At 38.2% G+C, this 17,202-nt stretch overlaps 1 protein-coding gene across 7 annotated transcripts in view; it reads left to right on the top strand.

Annotated features, from left to right (window-relative positions):
- The window catches only part of DYNC1LI2 (dynein cytoplasmic 1 light intermediate chain 2), a 35,615-nt gene extending 18,870 nt beyond the window's left edge, over nucleotides 1-16,745 (top strand). The window contains exons 11-14 of one of the 7 annotated variants that reach the window (XR_004841621.1): nucleotides 22-138; nucleotides 1,891-1,972; nucleotides 3,921-4,001; nucleotides 4,820-4,906. Coding sequence is in view for 4 of the 7 variants with exons in the window: in XM_035891544.1 (XP_035747437.1) it covers nucleotides 22-138; nucleotides 4,820-4,887; nucleotides 10,079-10,247; nucleotides 16,358-16,407 (404 nt within the window). In the remaining 3 variants the exon portion in view is untranslated. The other 6 variants (XR_004841619.1, XM_035891544.1, XR_004841620.1 and 3 more) reach the window with 6 other exon arrangements.
- The last annotated feature ends 457 nt before the right edge of the window (nucleotides 16,746-17,202 follow it).

Genomic DNA, 17,202 nt, shown 5'->3' with positions numbered 1-17,202 from the left:
ACATATTTGTTTTTTATTTAGATAATGCTGCAAGTGAAGGCGTCTTGGCTAGTTTCTTTAATAGTCTCTTGAGCAAAAAGACTGGTTCTCCTGGGAGTCCTGGTGCTGGAGCAGTGCAAAGTACAGCAAAGAAATCAGGTATTGGACTTGTTATTGCAGGCGGTTTTGCATACTGTTAATATCTTATTTGGCCCACGTTGGTCTAACTGCATGTATCTTTTAAACTGGTCAGTAAAGTGACAGACCTTGACAGATCAGAGTGCCAAAATGTGCAGTCTTTAAAACAGAACTAACCTGCTGCAACTTCACAACTCCAGGACTTCTGTTTAGTTTGTTATAACTTGATTCTTCAAGTGAAGTTACACTGCTGGGATACAAATAACATTTGAGTCTTGATTGTGTTCAGAAAGTGCTGATTTTTAAATTTTATTTTAGAATTCCTTCCTTTCTTGACACTTAAGTGTTGCTTGAAGGAAAATGCAGTTTATTGGGTTTGGGCTGTAGTTTCCAGTAAAACTATTGAAACCTGTCCAGAGTTAAAGTTTAAATGAATTGCTTCTTATGACATCTTCAAGCTACTTTCTCATTAAGTTAGTATTGTATTGTGATCCAACACAACTGATAGCATTGATCAGATGGATTTGTTCTGTGTTTGTGCCTGTGACTGCATTGTATGAGATATTTGCTGATTAAGTAATAGCGCTAGTTTAGGTGGAAATAAAAGAAACCCATTAGAGTACATGGTACCTATACAAAACTTGGTGTTGTAAACCAATTAATTCTTTCTTGATCCAGAATGCCCTCTTCAGTTAAACACTGAAAGGTGCGCCCTGCTTCAACAAGTGCAGCATTATGCTATTACTGACCACAATGTCAAATTAACTGGTTTTATAGGAATAAGACTAGAAATAAATTTTAGGGATTATTTCATCCATGCTCTTTATCTAAAGCAGAATCAGCCGGGGAGTTCCTAGCTAGTCGTTAAAAAGCAAACAAACTCTGAAATAAAAGATGTAATGTAATCTCTCCAGGAAGCCTATTCCAGTACTTAATTTCTCAGTTATTTTTTCTCATGTACAGTCAGTATTTCTTAATCCCAGTACTATTTGTCTTGTTCGAGTGGAGACAGAGATCAGTGTAGCCCCTTTGTCTTTGCAGTGATCTTTTGCATATTTGAAAGCTATTACCCTTTTGCCTGTGACTTTTGTCTGGACTACAAAAATGCACTTCTGTCAGCCTTTCCTCACAGCACATGTTTTTTGTGGCTCTGATAATTCTTACTGTTCTCCTTTGGACTGTCTGCTCAGATGACCTGTTTCTTTTGGTGCTCAGAAATGAATGCAGTACTTCAGACAAGGCTTTGTCTGCCCTAAGTAGGGGTTACTTAATGTGTGTTATGTATTGTGCTTCTGTTTAGATGTCTCTGTGTGATGCCAGGTTTTTTTCATCTGTATGATACTGCTCAGGATTTCTTATAACAGTACAGCCAGTTTAATACAATTTCTGCCTCCTAGCTGGAGGTTTTCTAGTCTGTATCAAATTACCTTCGTGTTTCCAAAAGTCCTGATTTTGATTTATCGTTGTTTTCCATTCTATTATTATGCACCACTTTGATAATTTGTATAAATAACTTTTAACCTGCAATCCTGTCATTCAAAATCCTTTGTAGTCCCTTCAAACATGCTTGTCTACATATCTGATACCTTCAACGGTTGGACAGGGCAGATTGCTGTATAAAAATACTGACTAGTACTATGGATAACTAATGAGCAACTTTATGAATTACAATGCATTCATTTTTCTGAAATATCAAGACTGGGTTTTTTTTCTAGTTTATTTATATGAAGGTTATGTGAGATGTGATATCGACCACTTCTCCCTTCTCCACAGGACCTGTTATCCTATCGTAGAAAGAAATGTGGTTGGCTTGACACAACTTGTTGGTAACAGATCCGTGTTGATTGTTGTGCTGGTAGGCTGTTTTTAAGCATCTAAAATATAATTGCCATTTCTGGAAAAAATACTAGAGTAAAAACTAACTAGTCTGTAATGAGCTTTACTCTTTCCTCTTTTACTCTTCTAGAACATCATGTGCCTTTCAGGAGTTTTCAAAGATAACAAATGGCTGTGTGTACCTTCCCCCCCGCCCCGTGTCAGCATTAGCTTCTAATTTAAATAGATTTTCTCTCATGAAACATCTAGAGGCAGCACTCATATATCCATTCTTAACTTTTCTTGTTTTGCCAGACTAAATTAGGCAAGTCTTCTGTTAGAGGTTGAACTCTGTTTTCCCTGCTAGTTTCTTCTTCATTAGTTCCCATCATTGGCTTATCTTGAACATGTATGCAGTGCTCCAGATATATCTCATTGTAGTGCCTGGTACAGCAGTTCTCTTTCTTTGGTGGAAGTGCTTCTCCTGAGTGATCTCAAGATTGCAGTTGGCTTTTCTTGGCTGCATCAAGTTGGCAGCTCACGCTCATTCCTTGACTTTCAGAACAGAACAATCGGCTTTTGCTCACAAGAAAGTATGCCTGTTCCTTGTCAGCTGATGTGCTCACATCTTGTATTCAGCCAATATAAGATTAAACTTTCCTGAGAAGGTAAGGGCTCCTCACGCTGGTATTGGAAAAGTTCTTGTTGAGTTTATAAGGTAGTTGGTGCTGGTGATAACAGAAAAGATTACTGGCTCTTCTGTGAAAGAGTTGAGGAGAATATCTTGGAGAAAGTCTTATTTACAGCGGCATCTTCTGTGTGAGTAAACGTGCTAAGATGATCTTTATAGGCATTTTAAATGTCTAATCTAAACTGTTGAAAGAGTCCTAAGTATTCACTAAGGTTTACACTAAAAATATTTAGCTTTAAAGAGAGCATCCATTTCTCCCGGAGCTATGAATATCCTGTGGTTGAAATTTTGAGTTTTTGTCACAGGATGAGGGAGACATTGGATTGCAACATACTGGTCAACCTAACTGATTGATTGGTTTCTGCTATGTTAACTCTTACTTGAGAGAACTCTCTCATCTGGGTGGATGCTGCAATGTCATGTCCATTTTTCCTGCTGTTCCTGTCCTGATTCCTCACCCATCTTACTTGCCTTTCTGTTTCTGGACTATCTTTCTTCCATGTGTAGACCATGATACTTCAAAGAACTTCAACTGGTAGTTTCTGTGGTGGATTGTTTTTCTTCACATTTCTAGACTTAAAAAGTGATTTAATTTATATTCACAGGAAGATTCTTGCAAATTCTAAGAGTTGCCTTTATCCTTCTATTCCTGTGCGATAGATAAAGAATTAGGGTTTCCTGCTCTCACTCTAATCTGGAAAGGAGAATGTGTATCATTGTATAGGTATCAATTTAATGCATAATAGCGAGGAAAATTTTTTTCTTAAAAACAGCTCCTTGTATTTCTTTTCTTTTGAAAGATGCTGACCTATGATGGTGGTAAGGGGGAGTATGTAAACCTACGTATCATTGAACAGCTTGGCAATGCTTTTCCTGTCCAGTATGAGGTAGTTGCAGGAGACAGCTGCTTGGTATTATTTTGGAGGCTTAAGGATCCAGTTCATCTAGCATAAAAAAAGCCACAGTTTTTCTTTAGACCTACTTTTGTTTGAGCAAGAATATTGTGTGGGTTTTATTGTTTTAGGGTTTAGAGTTTAACTCCAAGGTACCGCTAGTCTACACGTAAAGTGTTTTGTATTGTAAGTTGTATTACAGTTAATGTACTAATTCTTAAATTTTGTTTAAATGCTCATGCTTTGAATAGATGCTATTGAGTACTGTGGCTTATGACTAGTGCTTAAATCTAAAACCTTTGTAGTGATTAAAGGTAACCTTTTAACTTGGTTATGTCTTTGTACTTTGGAAAAAAACACTTAAAATCTCTAACAGTCAAATCTTTCCTTCTTAATGTTTTCAGCATGTACCCTGGAAAAAATCCACCTAATATTTCACACACATTTGAGCTGGAAAACAGATGCTTGTTAAATTCTTTGGCTATGTAAGGAAGCTGTACATGGTTATATAATCTACTTTTTGTCTAAAAATATAGCTTTTTAAGATTAAATGCTTGTATGCTCTAAGCATTAGAATACATTGTTCCAATTTTAGTGATTCATTTGTCTGTGAGTTTCTAATTTTCAGAATGAGAGAATTAAACTGATGGTTCGCGTAGAGAATTGTTAAAAAGTTTTGAGTCTAATATAAGAATATAAGATACGCCTTTCCATTAAATACTTCAGTGTGTCTGTTTCCAATTGAAGAAGTCCTTTGAAATGACTGCTCTGAGATATTACATGAATATGCAATTCATGTCCCCTTTTTTTAAGGGAAACATTGTCTGCAGACATAAGAGTTCTTCCTGTTAGTTGTTCAATATTAAAAGGCAGCAAGTATAAGTGTGACCAAACAAATGTGATTTTTGTAGCAGGTGCCCTGCGTACCTTGGAAAACTTATGGTTAAAATCTGGGTTTAAATGAAGTTGTGTACAGTTGATTTTTATAGAAAATTCTAAATGTGGTTGTTCTTAAAATGTTAGTTGATGTAAAACATATCACGGGTATTTTTTGGCCTTATGCTGCCATATAATTCAGCATTTCATCTCTTTAAAGTGAATCAAACCTTACCATTTATCGGCCTTTACACAGATATTACCTTGCATTGTGTCAGGCCCTGTGTTCTTGGGTAGGTGGCAAAATAATGAGAAATGAAATAATATTTAATTGTCATATAAAAGTGATTTTATGAATGCTTGTACTCCTTGGTTAAAACATTTCATTGAAATTAGATTGCTTTAATCTTGTCCTTTTTCTTTTTAGGACAAAAACCAGTTTTGACAAATGTTCAAGAGGAATTGGATAGGATGACTCGCAAGCCAGACTCTATGGTAACAACAAGCTCTCCTCCAACAGAGAACGAAGCTTGATAGCGCATAAAAAAATGCATATGTAAATGACCAAATAACTATGTATATTGATCTGATAAGACCAGGAATTTTCTGCTATGGCAGATGCTATCAGTTTTCTTGGGGCAGGGGAAATGAGCTTACTACATCATTGCCTTGTCCCAGTAAAAAGTGCACATTCAGGAAGTTTGCATATAAAATCCCTCTGTATAAGATAACCATTTAGAGTTTATATAGGGCAATTCTTTTGGTTTTGGAGGTAAGCAGGTACAGCTGCGTTTCCTGTTGTGAAGAACTCAAGAGAAGCAAAATGGAGAATTCTTATTAAAATACTACTACTGACTGCACAAGGCAAGAAAGAGAAATCCTCTTTCAGAGTTACTGGAATTGGCTACTTGTATGTTTGCAAATGCATTATATTCTTGGAAAGGTGGTGGCGGTGGTGGTGTAACAGAGCATTAATTAGGTGAAAGAAGCCTAGGTAGGGAATGGAGCCCTAAAAGGGGAAACAGATTTGGGACAGTAAGAAACTAGAATGTTGGATTGACTGGAGAGGAGCAATGTTGTTAAACCCTATGTTTCACATAGGGTAAATAATCACTGTTTTAAAAAGACTACTTTACATTGGAGAATTCCAGGCCAAACACTAAGCATCATGGGAATTTATTCTTGTTATAAATCTCGGTTTAGTTTTTAAAAAAGTCTAAGAGTGTGGATGCCCTTTCTGGTGTAGCTGACAAAGGGAGAAACTATAACTTGTTTAGATCCAAGTGCCTGGCACTGTGTGTGATGTGTCTTTAGAAGGTGCTTGAACTTATTGTGCACTGTAGTACAAACAGTCACTGTTTGGTTTTATTTTAAAGTCAGTAGTTTGGCAATTTGTATTTAATTTTAAATCCTGTTTTCTGATAGCTTCTGCCTTTTTTTATGCCAAGAGGCTAGAATATGAAGAATGGTGGGTGACGTATCATTTTCCCATAATGAAATGTGCTACAGAACACTCAGTATTTTTTTTTCTTACTTTTTGTAACTAAATACTAGCTACCAAGCTAAAATTGATTCCTGCCTTATACCTATGGAGGTTTTTAAAAAAAAACTTTCAAGGCCCTAGTTCCAACCACATGTGCTGCAGGTGCAGCCAACTCCAATTCTGAAGGTAACCTAAAGTATGAATGTGTACATGATGAACATAATAACTTGTTTTGTATTTTTTTTAATGTAGCATTTCATTTGGAAAGATGGGTTGTGGTTGTTCCCGTTGCTCTAACGGAGCTCTGTCCATGGTCACATAAAACCATCATTCTATAAAAACAAACAAAACTGCTATGGTTACTGAAATGGCACTTTGATTTTATATACGGTATGCTTGTTTTACATGTACACACTACCATAAATTAAAAATACCAAGCATATTCTGTGCTCTTAACGCTGAAGGGAAAAACCACAATTTGAATTATGCAGAGTTTACTTTTTATTGATATGAACTTGTTGTACTAAATCTGATGTCTGGATATAACTTCCCTAATATATATTGTTACTTAAATATACAGAATTAGATTGACCACTAACACAGTACTGGATGTTAACTTCAAATCCTATGTTACATCAAGAGGCTGTTCTTGTAAGTCTGTCTGAACATTATCTAGAAAGCTAAGAGTATTTACTTGCCTCTCTGACAAACATTAACATATGTTATTTGTGCCAGTTTTTTGTTGAAAATACTTTTTTTAAATGTTTTTTTAATAAACGGTATGACCTGAAGTTGTACAGTTGTCTAGATAACATTTAGACTAAGACTACGGATGGCTGATGGGTAATGTGGATGTACTTCCTGGTGTAATGGGTGCCAGTTGCAAGTTACCACACCAGAAGTAGTAATTACACACTGTCCTCCTGACACTGAGAATTGAGATTGGAGACGAAAACATCAAAAACTCAACAGGAAAATTGAAAAAGTGTGTGATCGTAATGGGATATTAGTTTGAAAACCTCAGTCTGAAACGGCATTTTTTTGTCATCTAACCTGATAAGCACTTTCTCTAGCAATATCGCTAAAACTTAAAATTGAAGTACTTTCCAGTTCTATAAAAATGTTAAATATACTAAAATTGATCAAAACTGATAACGCATGATAACTTACCAGCTTTGCAGAAAGATGCTTCTGACAAAACAGGAACAGATTTCCGGTTTCTAATTGCAAGTGAATGCTCCTAGTTTATTGAAAGTAAGTTGTAAGTAACGTAGCATCCTGTGGTTGCCAAAGTCTGTCAACTTTGGTGAGCTGCACAGTTGTTACTCTGGTGTCTTCAAGCATTGGAACCAAAGGCCAAATTGCAAACAGCCTTTACATTTTCAAGTGAAACTTCATTTTATTTGCAGATACACTTGTATGGTAGACTGTTTAAACTATTATATGACTATATTTATATGCATTATAGTGACTGCATCTACTGTTCATGTTTAAACTAAGAAAACAAAAGATGAAAGCATTCAACTTGAAGCAAACAGAAAAGTTTAAAGATTGGCCCTCCATAAAAATGCTGTGGTTATGCTGCTTGATTTTAAGTTTGCACTTTTTTTATTGGCATTTAAAAAAACTGTTTAAACTGAACAGAACTTCGTATTTTATTTAATTTAACTATGTTGAAAGTGACTGCTCTGTACATCATGAACTTAACAATATACATGCTGTAAATGAAAGTTCACTGTCCTGTATACTAAGTTTATTGGTTTTTTTTCCAACTTACAATTAGGACTGCAAATGTATGAAACAAACCTTAGTCCAGTTGTATGGCTTTAACCAGGTGCAGTATGCAGTCATGTGGAATCTTGCTTTCTAGTGCTGGCAAAATGAGGACGTCTTTAATTACTGGCTTCAATAAACACGAATCCAGACTGCTTTATGCTGTGCTTTGTTGTTGTTTTTAAGATCCCCCTTTAGAGGTGTTTCTGTGGGAGAAGAATATTGGTGAGTTCTGTGAACAGGAGAAATAAGTTGGCTTATACAGTTGTGTACCTTAATGACAGCTTCCTTCTTGGGAGTTCCTGTACAAGCCTTTGCTAGTGCAACTTCTCTCTGGAGTTCAGAGCGTGCACCTTGTGTAAGTAAAGCGAAGTTGGCGTAGCTGTGTTTGCAGAGAGTGGTGTGCTCATGATAGCTTACATATAAACAGTTATGTCAGCAGAACTGGTTTTGATGTAAAGTAATATATTTCATGAGAATGGGAAAACAGTTGTATATTTTCCCAGGTTAAGAGGTATACCTTCTAGTAGATTTTGGGGAATACTGTAGCCGAGCAGAGCATTGGTCCTAAATTTGCAGGACTAAAGTCCAGGTTATGAGAAGTTTAAGGAGTAAATTGCTTGAGTGGTACAAATGCCATTTCTCTGCCAATAGCAAAGCTAAGTTTTCTCCCTTTGGTGGGTGTAATAAGTTCTTCCTAGTAAGCATAGAAAGAGTAGGCTGATTTAATTAGGATTCTACTTCTTTACTTCATTGTTACTTTAACTGGATGCCTATATATTCCTCTGCATAGATTGAAATGCTAGTTACTAGTGTTTCTTGAGTCACCCTGCCTCTGAAATACAAATAGTTTCTAAATACATAGTTTCTCTAGAAGTGAATCCTTATAAGACCATGAAACAATTAGCATTTTAGAATTGCCATAATGCTTTATGTTTTAATGAGTTCATTCATGTAAATATTTAGAAAATATTTTTAATATATGAAGATGAATATCTATTATGTTAAGTTGGGAGGAAACTAAATGAAGATTTCATCTTCAGACATGCTGAAGTTGAAAGTTACTTTCTTCAGAAAGACCCTAACAGTGGATTGAAATGGAAGAACACCCTTGTAACTCTTACGTTTACTTTGCTGTTGTTCAACTGTAATTTGTTTTTTTGAAAGCAAAATGTTTCCAAGGGGTTTTTTTTTTGTTTGTTTGGTTTTGGTTTGTTGTTCTTTTTTTAAATTGGGATAATAAGGTTTTGGTGCGGAAAACATCTTGCTGGAGGCTCTAAGCTACTCCTACAGGATGAATCTTCCATTGCCTGTACTGTTCCAGATGGTGGTGTTAACCCCTCTGGCTTTTCAGCCATGGGAGGATTTTGTTAGGGAATTAAGTTCTTGGACAAGAACCTTTGCTTGGATAAAACCATCAGTTTGTAAGTCTTTGTAGTTCAAATACATACAAGGGAAAGGCTATAGATTATTAGGTTGTTATTGATGACCTAAACCAGACTCTGGTTGTCTGGGTCTATATGTAGAACTACATGGAATATCTAAATTGAATATTTAGTACCAAAAGCAGAACTTGTCTGTTATTCAGTCTTTTAAATTAAAAAATGTATTCATAGGATAGAGGCAGTTTTAATTCCAAAAGCACAGCTTTCATAATAATTAATGACTTCTCTGATCCAGTTAGACTGTGTGGAGATGATGATGTAAGCACAAATAATTAAGAAAGCAAACAGTATGAACTAATGCTTTGGGACACCGCGTGGCTCTGGTTTCACAAACATCTGAGATTTCTGCAGTGAAATGTAACTGTAGTTTATAAACAGCCGCTCCATGCAATGGGAGTTGCGGAAGTGCAGGTGAGGACAGAACCTGATCTAGCATGCTTTGCTTTTCTCTGGAAAAGTGAAATGAAGCAAGCTCTGACTTGGGCATGTACATCAATGCCTCTTGACATTCAAATGCTTAAAAAAAGCTCAAGGAAGTTAATTTTCTCAAATGAAGTGCTTTACAAGTGGTAGTATGAATGTGGTGTTACAATGCTTCAAAAACATGCATGTCTCCGTAAATCTTAAGCATAGGGCACCTAATTCTGCTTTAAACCTGCTTTAAAAAAAAAAAAATAGTACTATTAGCACCTTAGACATTTATTTTGCCAAATACAGCAATGTACTTAAGAGCATGGTGCTGACATGGTTTAGAAATGACTGAAATGACTGATGCGAAAGATTTGACTTGTCAGTGTAAGTTGATAATATAGCACCGTTGTCCACTGAAATAGCTACGTAATCACTGTGTTCTGTTACTCATAGTCACAGGCTTCGAGTTAGTGGAGGGGTTATATTGAAACCATGCTAACAGTTACATGCAAGAGGTCTGTAAGATAATGTCATAAACAAGGGAAGCAATTAATTTTCTCTGTTGCCTTTGCAGACTTCCTATGTGGCAGAATCAACATTGCTAGTTGTAACTTTTTATCTGAAGAAAAAGATCCTTGACTCCCCTCTCCTGCCAATTAATTATGATTATGTTTTGCTGAAGGTTTTTGGAGATGAAATGTTCCAAGTCCAGAAGGTGGCAGACTTGGGATCAGCACCTGTAGGTAATGCTGCTTGATGTGCCATTGCAAGACGCTATATGCATTGCTTGTGATATTCTCTTAATAATTCTTGTTTACCAGATTATTTTTTTTTTTAGGCTAAGTACCTTCCAAAGAGTGACTTGCTGATTTTTTTTTTCCCAAACAAAAGCAGTTTCATTCAGTTCTAAGAATTTTGTTAATATGGGTTAAGCTTTTTTTTCTTTCTAATTTTGGGTTGTCGTAATTAAGACACTCCGGTTCCTTTCTTTTGGAATAAAAGCTGAAATAGCAATATCCAACACTAAAAGAAAACAGTTGTATCTGTGCCCAAGAAAGCTGAATTAGATTGTACAAGCTGCCTTTGAAAAGTGTTTGATTTTTCAGTATGAATATTCACTAATGAAACTGTTGGTACTTGTTTGTATGTCACACTCAGTGTAGCTTTGACACATATAAAAAAAGTCATCCTTGTCTCAGAATTGCCAAATGCTTAAAAACAACAAGAAAAATCCTTCAAAATATGCCAGAAAGGAGGTTGCAGCTAAAAGATGCTAGGAATAGCCTTGTATGAATATTTCCAAGAATGTGCAGTAAAATATTGATGTTCTTGAGAAAAGGGAACATGCAGTTGTAAATCTCTGGCACTCAGTTTACCAGACTGAGAGCATTGCAAAACTCAGGGACTTTCCTTTTAGAGAGAGAATGAAATGACAGCATTAGAATTGAGTTAATTGGCAGAACAGAGGGAGTAAGACCACTGAAAAGGTAATGGATGGAGATGGCCACTGAGGCTTGGGCCAGATCAACTCTGCGTATTGTTCACTGGACTTAACCAGTCTGAGGGACTAGAGGCCAGAGTACTCTCGCATGCATTGGCCCAAGTGACCGGCTATAATTTTTGTCTTGTCCTGTGTTGCACATTTCCCTCTGTGAAAGGACCCAGCCAAGTTTTTGGTCTGATGCCAGCCTTTTGACTGTCCTGCAAGGCAGTCTGGGGTAGGTGGTAAAAGCCTGAGCCAGGTACAGCGAATTCACGATGTGGTCATAGTGCAAATAGGAATGGTGGGCACATGTGGTGGGAGGGTACCACATGAATAGGCAGAGGCTCCGTAATTAAAGTCTGCATCTGAACGCAGATTTGACATGTGTTTTGGTTGCAGAGCAAACTTGGATGTTGCATTCAAGTTTAAATGGCCATATTGATCATGTACGTCTTAAATAGTAGGAAAAAGGTGGAGATGGATGTTACTTGCTCTGGCTGGTTAATAAAAATGGTTTCACATTGATAATAAATCACTGAGTACTATGAGATTAAAGCCTCTCTTTTCCAGAGGAATCAAATGATTATCCATGAAGGACTTGGTATACTGATTATGCTTTGGAGGTTATTAGAAAGGGAAGATGTTCAAAATTTTCAGATGGTCTGAAAGACTTAAGTTACTGTGCCCATTGGCGGAGAGGGAGAAGCAGGACAAAATTTCATTTTATTAAAGATCAGTCACTGACTGCACAGAAAATCTTTTAAATCCAAAACAAAGGCAAAAGGCTAGGGGGAGAGCTCTTCTACTTCCAGCCAAACCCAGAACTGGATTTATCTAGCCTAGGTGTGGAGGTCAGGAAGGAGAGTGATAGAGAATTCTATCATCTGTGCTGTCATCTCACTGTGTGACTCAACTCACAGCTGTCAGCTGACAATATCCTTCGGTAATAATTGTTAGTTCCTGTTGTAATGGGCTGGTTTTGAAACAAGCAAGTGGTATATTAGCCTTTGATCTATCTAAGAGAGTGGGGTTACTGAATTTATACTGAAATTTGTTTATGTTGTAAACCTGAATTATTACATACAGGTTTATTCTTCTGGGAAAAGCACACCTGCCCCAGAAAAATACCAGATTGTCAGTAGGCAACTGTAATTAGCAGCTGCTTAACTAGCTGTATTAGGATGTTTTTACCAATATCTTGCAGTGCTGTTTTGCTGGGCTGAGAAATTGCCAGTGAAATTGGCAGGATCTGAAATATTTCAAATTTAGCAAAAGCCTGTGAAAATCTCTCCAAGTCACCTTTTAGCTGAACAGACGTACAAGACAACTATTAAGAGAATGCTGTCATATTTAAAATATTTTTAGCATGGTTTTCTCTGTTTTTGCATCTGTGCTCTGTCCTATTCTACCCCCTCCTCAAAAATAACTAAAATCTTTTGGCCAGCTTCAGTAAGAAGAAAGATCTTGCAGATAGCTGACTTAATACCAGTTGCATGAAAATTAGTGGCTTGCTGGAGACGATAAATCCCAAGATTTCCTCTGCTTTAGGTAGGGTTTGCCAAGTAAGTTTGGCTAGTTCGTAGGCGAGACAGGCCAAACAGAAATCCGTCGGTCTGCACACATGGAACCTGGCATAGCACTTGCTTCCTCTTGCTCAAGCAGTAGTTTGAGGACATAAATAGGAGCTAAGCCTGCTGTGTGTGAAAAGGGACTCTCGGGAGGGTGCTGGGTCATTGGGCTCAGTGGGAGGGGTGAGGCGGGGAAGGTAGGAAGAGAAGACATAAGTCTGTAAGGAATCAGGATTTATTAGTTCCGCTGTGTATGGCTTTGTAGAGTTGGGGCCATATGCCTGCCTTGAGTTTATGGCCAGTGATGACTTGAAATTATTTTTCCTGTTTAAAGAAAGAAGGGGAAAAAAAAAAAAAAGCCCAAACTTTCCCTTGCATGTAGAAGACGCATGTAACTAAAGAAATACTGTGCAAGGGAATGAGCCAAATCAGCTGAAATAAAGTTCTGTCATATGGAGGAATGAAGTGTTGTTGAAAAAAAGGAATATTCTTTGAACTGTTATCATGTTAGCTGATGTTAGCAATAAACTGTAGTTTAGCTGTAAGTAAAACAAATTCAGAAGGATAATTAAAAAATGAACTTTTTTAACATTTGCAGTTCCCCACCAGAAGTGCAGGGGCCTGATTGGTTTGGTTACTTAACAACAAACAGGGTATTAAAACAGTTGAGGTCAGTTGTTTTCACTGGCCCATTTCGTCCGTGGAAAGAAAGAATGTAGTGAGTGTACTTCATCTTTTTTTTTTTTTTTTTTTTAAGCCTGCTAAGGGACCTTTAAATCTTTGCTTATAAAACATGTTTTATACAATTTTTTCATCCTCCCCTTCAGTTTCCCACCTCCTCAAAAAATAAAAATCAGCTTTTTCCCTCTGAAGGCCTGCTGTACTCTACACACTCCATCTCTTGCTATAAAAATACTGGATATCACAGGGGCAGCATGACCATGCCCACGCAGTCAGAGGGAACTAGTGTTTTCTGGCCTTCTGTTTGTGTGTTCTTATGGTTTCATTTGAAGACGACTACCTTTTTTCTCAGTTCAGGGCGCTTTTTTTTTTTTTTTCCCCTCTGTTCCCTGAATAAATGTAGTGCCATGAATAAAATAAACACTGCTGTCAGTCTCTCTGCATATTTTTCAGTGTGCTTCATTATGCAGGATTTTTTCAAAAGAAATATAACCCACAGTCTTGGCTGGTTCCCAGCACCATTAAAGGTCTACTGGCACTTTTCTCAAGAATATGAGGTTTTGCTTCTATTTTTTTTATAGAAATTAATTTCACCTCCCTGCTATGTAGAATGTCTGCTGCCCTTCAGCCCAGCTGTGGCTGCAAGGTAACGCCTCTCTGGCAATTGCAGATTGCAGATGTCCTTAAAAGTTTTTGGAAGTGAAAGGAGTCAGTGACTACTTCATCAGTGATGAAGGCGGGGAAAAAAAAAAACTGGACCAGTAGACAATACTGAAGGAGATGTCAATCTCTAATCCTGGAGTAAGAAAAAAAAAAATGGTTGCTCTGTGAATGGCTCATTGTTAATAGCATATAAAGTCATGTTCTTAAGTCTGCAAAGTAAAGGTCTAACTCATTTTATTGGCAGTGTTGCCTTTCTTGGTTCTGTTTTTTGGTTGGTTTTTTTTTTCTTTTGGTTGGTTTATTTCTGAAGGGGAAATATGTTTCCTGATAGTGATGGTGAAATTCCAGGAGCGACACTTTCACCCGGCCCCTCAAGAGGTGAAGCCAACCCCGTACAGCTCCTTGGGGACAGGTCCTGTGGTGACTCAGTGGGCGCTGCCTTCAGGTCCCAGCTGTGAGACCTGATGGCTGCCCCGTGGTGCTCATACCGGAGGAATGTGTCACGTGAGCAGACAAGGCCTGTAGGGCCTTCCAGGGCTGCTCTGTTTATTTTCCAAAGCATAAAGGCTGGAATACAGGTGAAGGTGTTGAAAGTATGCGTGGGCTGATGTTACAGTGCAACTGCAGGATAGGAATAGGATTCAGTAACACTTTCTGTTACTGGTGCTGCACTTTAACCAGACGAAAAGCCAAGAGAGGCACTCGCTGTGCTGTGTCAGTATGTGCTTAACGTACCCTGACCAAACTGCCAGATTGGAGAAGCGGGGACTATGCTGTCAGCCCGTGAAACTCTTCTGGATGTTCAGTGGAAGAAGCTTTTATAGGTTGCCCTTCAAATTAGTTTCTTTCTGTCCTCCCCTCTCCTTCTGTTCGTACTTTCCTCAGTTGATACGACTGTGCTTTGACTCCTAGCTGAGGAATTCTGTTCTCATTACTGTTCCTGAGGTGCCTTATGCTGAGTGGTCTCACCCTGGGAGGTTGCACAGTGCTGCTTCAGCTGTGGTTGGATGTGGTGAAGTAGGAATTGTACGGTTTGGTGCAGTCATCCTCTACCAGTTTGACATAACTGACTGCACAGCTCCCCACTGTTCCATCCAATTTTCCTTCTGCTAAAAGTCCGTGTCGGAACTTGTGGCTTACTCCTGTTGTATATTGTATTCTTAACTCTGACTCAGCAAAATTATTTGCCTGCTTCCCATGTTGCTCATGGCTACAGAATCAAAGTGTGCATGCCACACTCCCACACTGAAAATGGCCAAGTTAGTGAACTAAGGCACTTAAAACTACCAGATGTTTTCCTAAAGCAAGTTCTTTATTAGCTTTTTAGGGTGGGGTGTTTGGTGTTGGGGGTTTTTTTTCCCTCCAACTGAAAAGTTGAGAAAAACCTTCAGCATTTTTTACATTGAGAAATTCAAGGGGGGAAAAAAACCTCTTCTCTGATGCCAGAGTTAAACTCTAATCACTGCTGAGCTCTCTTGGAATTTGGCAGCATACCAGTGCTCCTTCCCTTTGGGTAGGTCATGTGGAAATACCGGAGCGTTTTCTTAAAGAACCTCTCAGCTTTTTTCAGGTACTTGCACAGATGTGACTTTCCTGTTAGGATTCTAATTCCTTTTGTACACTTAACTACATTTAAGCACCAATGGTAGTAAGCACCACTCAGATCTACAAAATTTTATGTATAAACATTAAAATACTTTTAAGTGTGTTTAAAACTACATACATGCAGCTTTAAAAATGTGGGTTTAAGCTGATATTCATAGTCAGTTGCAATAGAATCACACACTTTAATCTTGAAAATAAAACTTCAGTGTTACTTAATGAAATGAACCCACAAGAAATTCACAAGTTTGTTTATTAAAAGCTGTTTATTAAAGGCTGTACGAATAGCTGAGATCAAAGTTGAGAGATGAGGCTTGTTTTGTTCAGTTTGATCAGTGATAATATTTAAGATTCTCTTTCCACTGCTTTTTTCGCCTAAATCGTCACTGGGTTTTTGTTTATCACCAGTGTCCTGGAGGTTCTTTTTGATGGGGAATTTTTAATTCTGTCAAAGCGGGCTTAACTGTTGTGTAAAAATACAGATCTTTGATCATTTAATTGTAGTGCCTACGAATAGCATACTTGGATTTCCTCCCCTCTGTGCTGTTCTTCCTTGTTTTCTCTGTTCAGCCATATTTTAGCTGGATGTGAAATCCCCTCTGATGAATCCTGTGATCCAATTAGCTTGATACTATGGTGGTGTCTTGAGTGCTGATCATTGACCTGGTTCCCCATTTTCCTCATCTTGGTATGCAGCCACACAATGAAATGGCAGGCTGTGCTTGAAAAGCTCATGAGCTTGTAAAAACAAAGTTATCTGAAAGCAACGTGATCTGCCTTGGATGAATGCAATGACCTTTTTACTGGATCAATACTTTTATTTACATATTAAATGTAGAGTTGTTTTTCCTTCAAGTGCTACGGAGCAGGCTGAAAAGGTGCCGTATCAGGCAAGAATGCGTGTAAAGGATTCCTTTGTTAAATGTTGGCAGCAACCTCACAAGCCCTTGCCAAGTCTGTCCAGCCCACCCACCCGTCCAGGAGGACGCCAGAAAAGCCCCCAGTATGGCTTGGTATTGGCTCTCTGCCATTTATAGCACGGGGGACGCTGCCTGTACAGACCATGGTGCCGAAAGGGGCACCATGGCTACGGATGGCCATGCCGATATCCCGCTGCCCTAGGAGCTGCCTGGAATGCCTGTGAAACCGTGGTCAGTGACAGTGTCTACAGGCTCGCTGGAAACGTGCCTCACAATTGTTCCAGTAGCACTTTGGATAGAGCAGAGAACTGCGCTCTCGCCACAAAGGTAATTAGCTCACTAAAGAACAGAGGGGTTTCGGTGTGTCTATACTTCACGGAAACGTGCCTCACAATTGTTCCAGTAGCACTTCGGATAGAGCAGAGAACTGTGCTCTCGCCACAAAGGTAATTAGCTCACTAACGAACAGAGGGGTTTCGGTGTGTCTATACTTCATAGTGTTCTCAAAATGCTCTACTGATTTTAAATACCTTTAAACTTCGTGTCCTCCACGGGAAAATCTAAGCTATTAAGTTTGCTGAAGGCTGCACAGGGGGCAGTGGCTATGCCAAAAACCAGAATCAAGATCTCTTATCGCCTAGCCTCTTTCTTAAATCACTCAACCATCTCTCCCTTTGTCCTTCATTTGCCTTCTGCAATACCACCTTTTGATTCTACTTCCACATACTGCTATGCTTTGAACTGCAAAAGACTCATCAAAATAATGTTCACTGGATGTTCC

Source organism: Egretta garzetta, unplaced genomic scaffold (genome assembly GCF_000687185.1).
Source record: "Egretta garzetta isolate BGI_Z169 unplaced genomic scaffold, ASM68718v1 scaffold23, whole genome shotgun sequence".
Lineage (NCBI taxonomy): Eukaryota > Metazoa > Chordata > Aves > Pelecaniformes > Ardeidae > Egretta > Egretta garzetta.
This window is presented reverse-complemented; position numbering and strand designations above follow the sequence as displayed.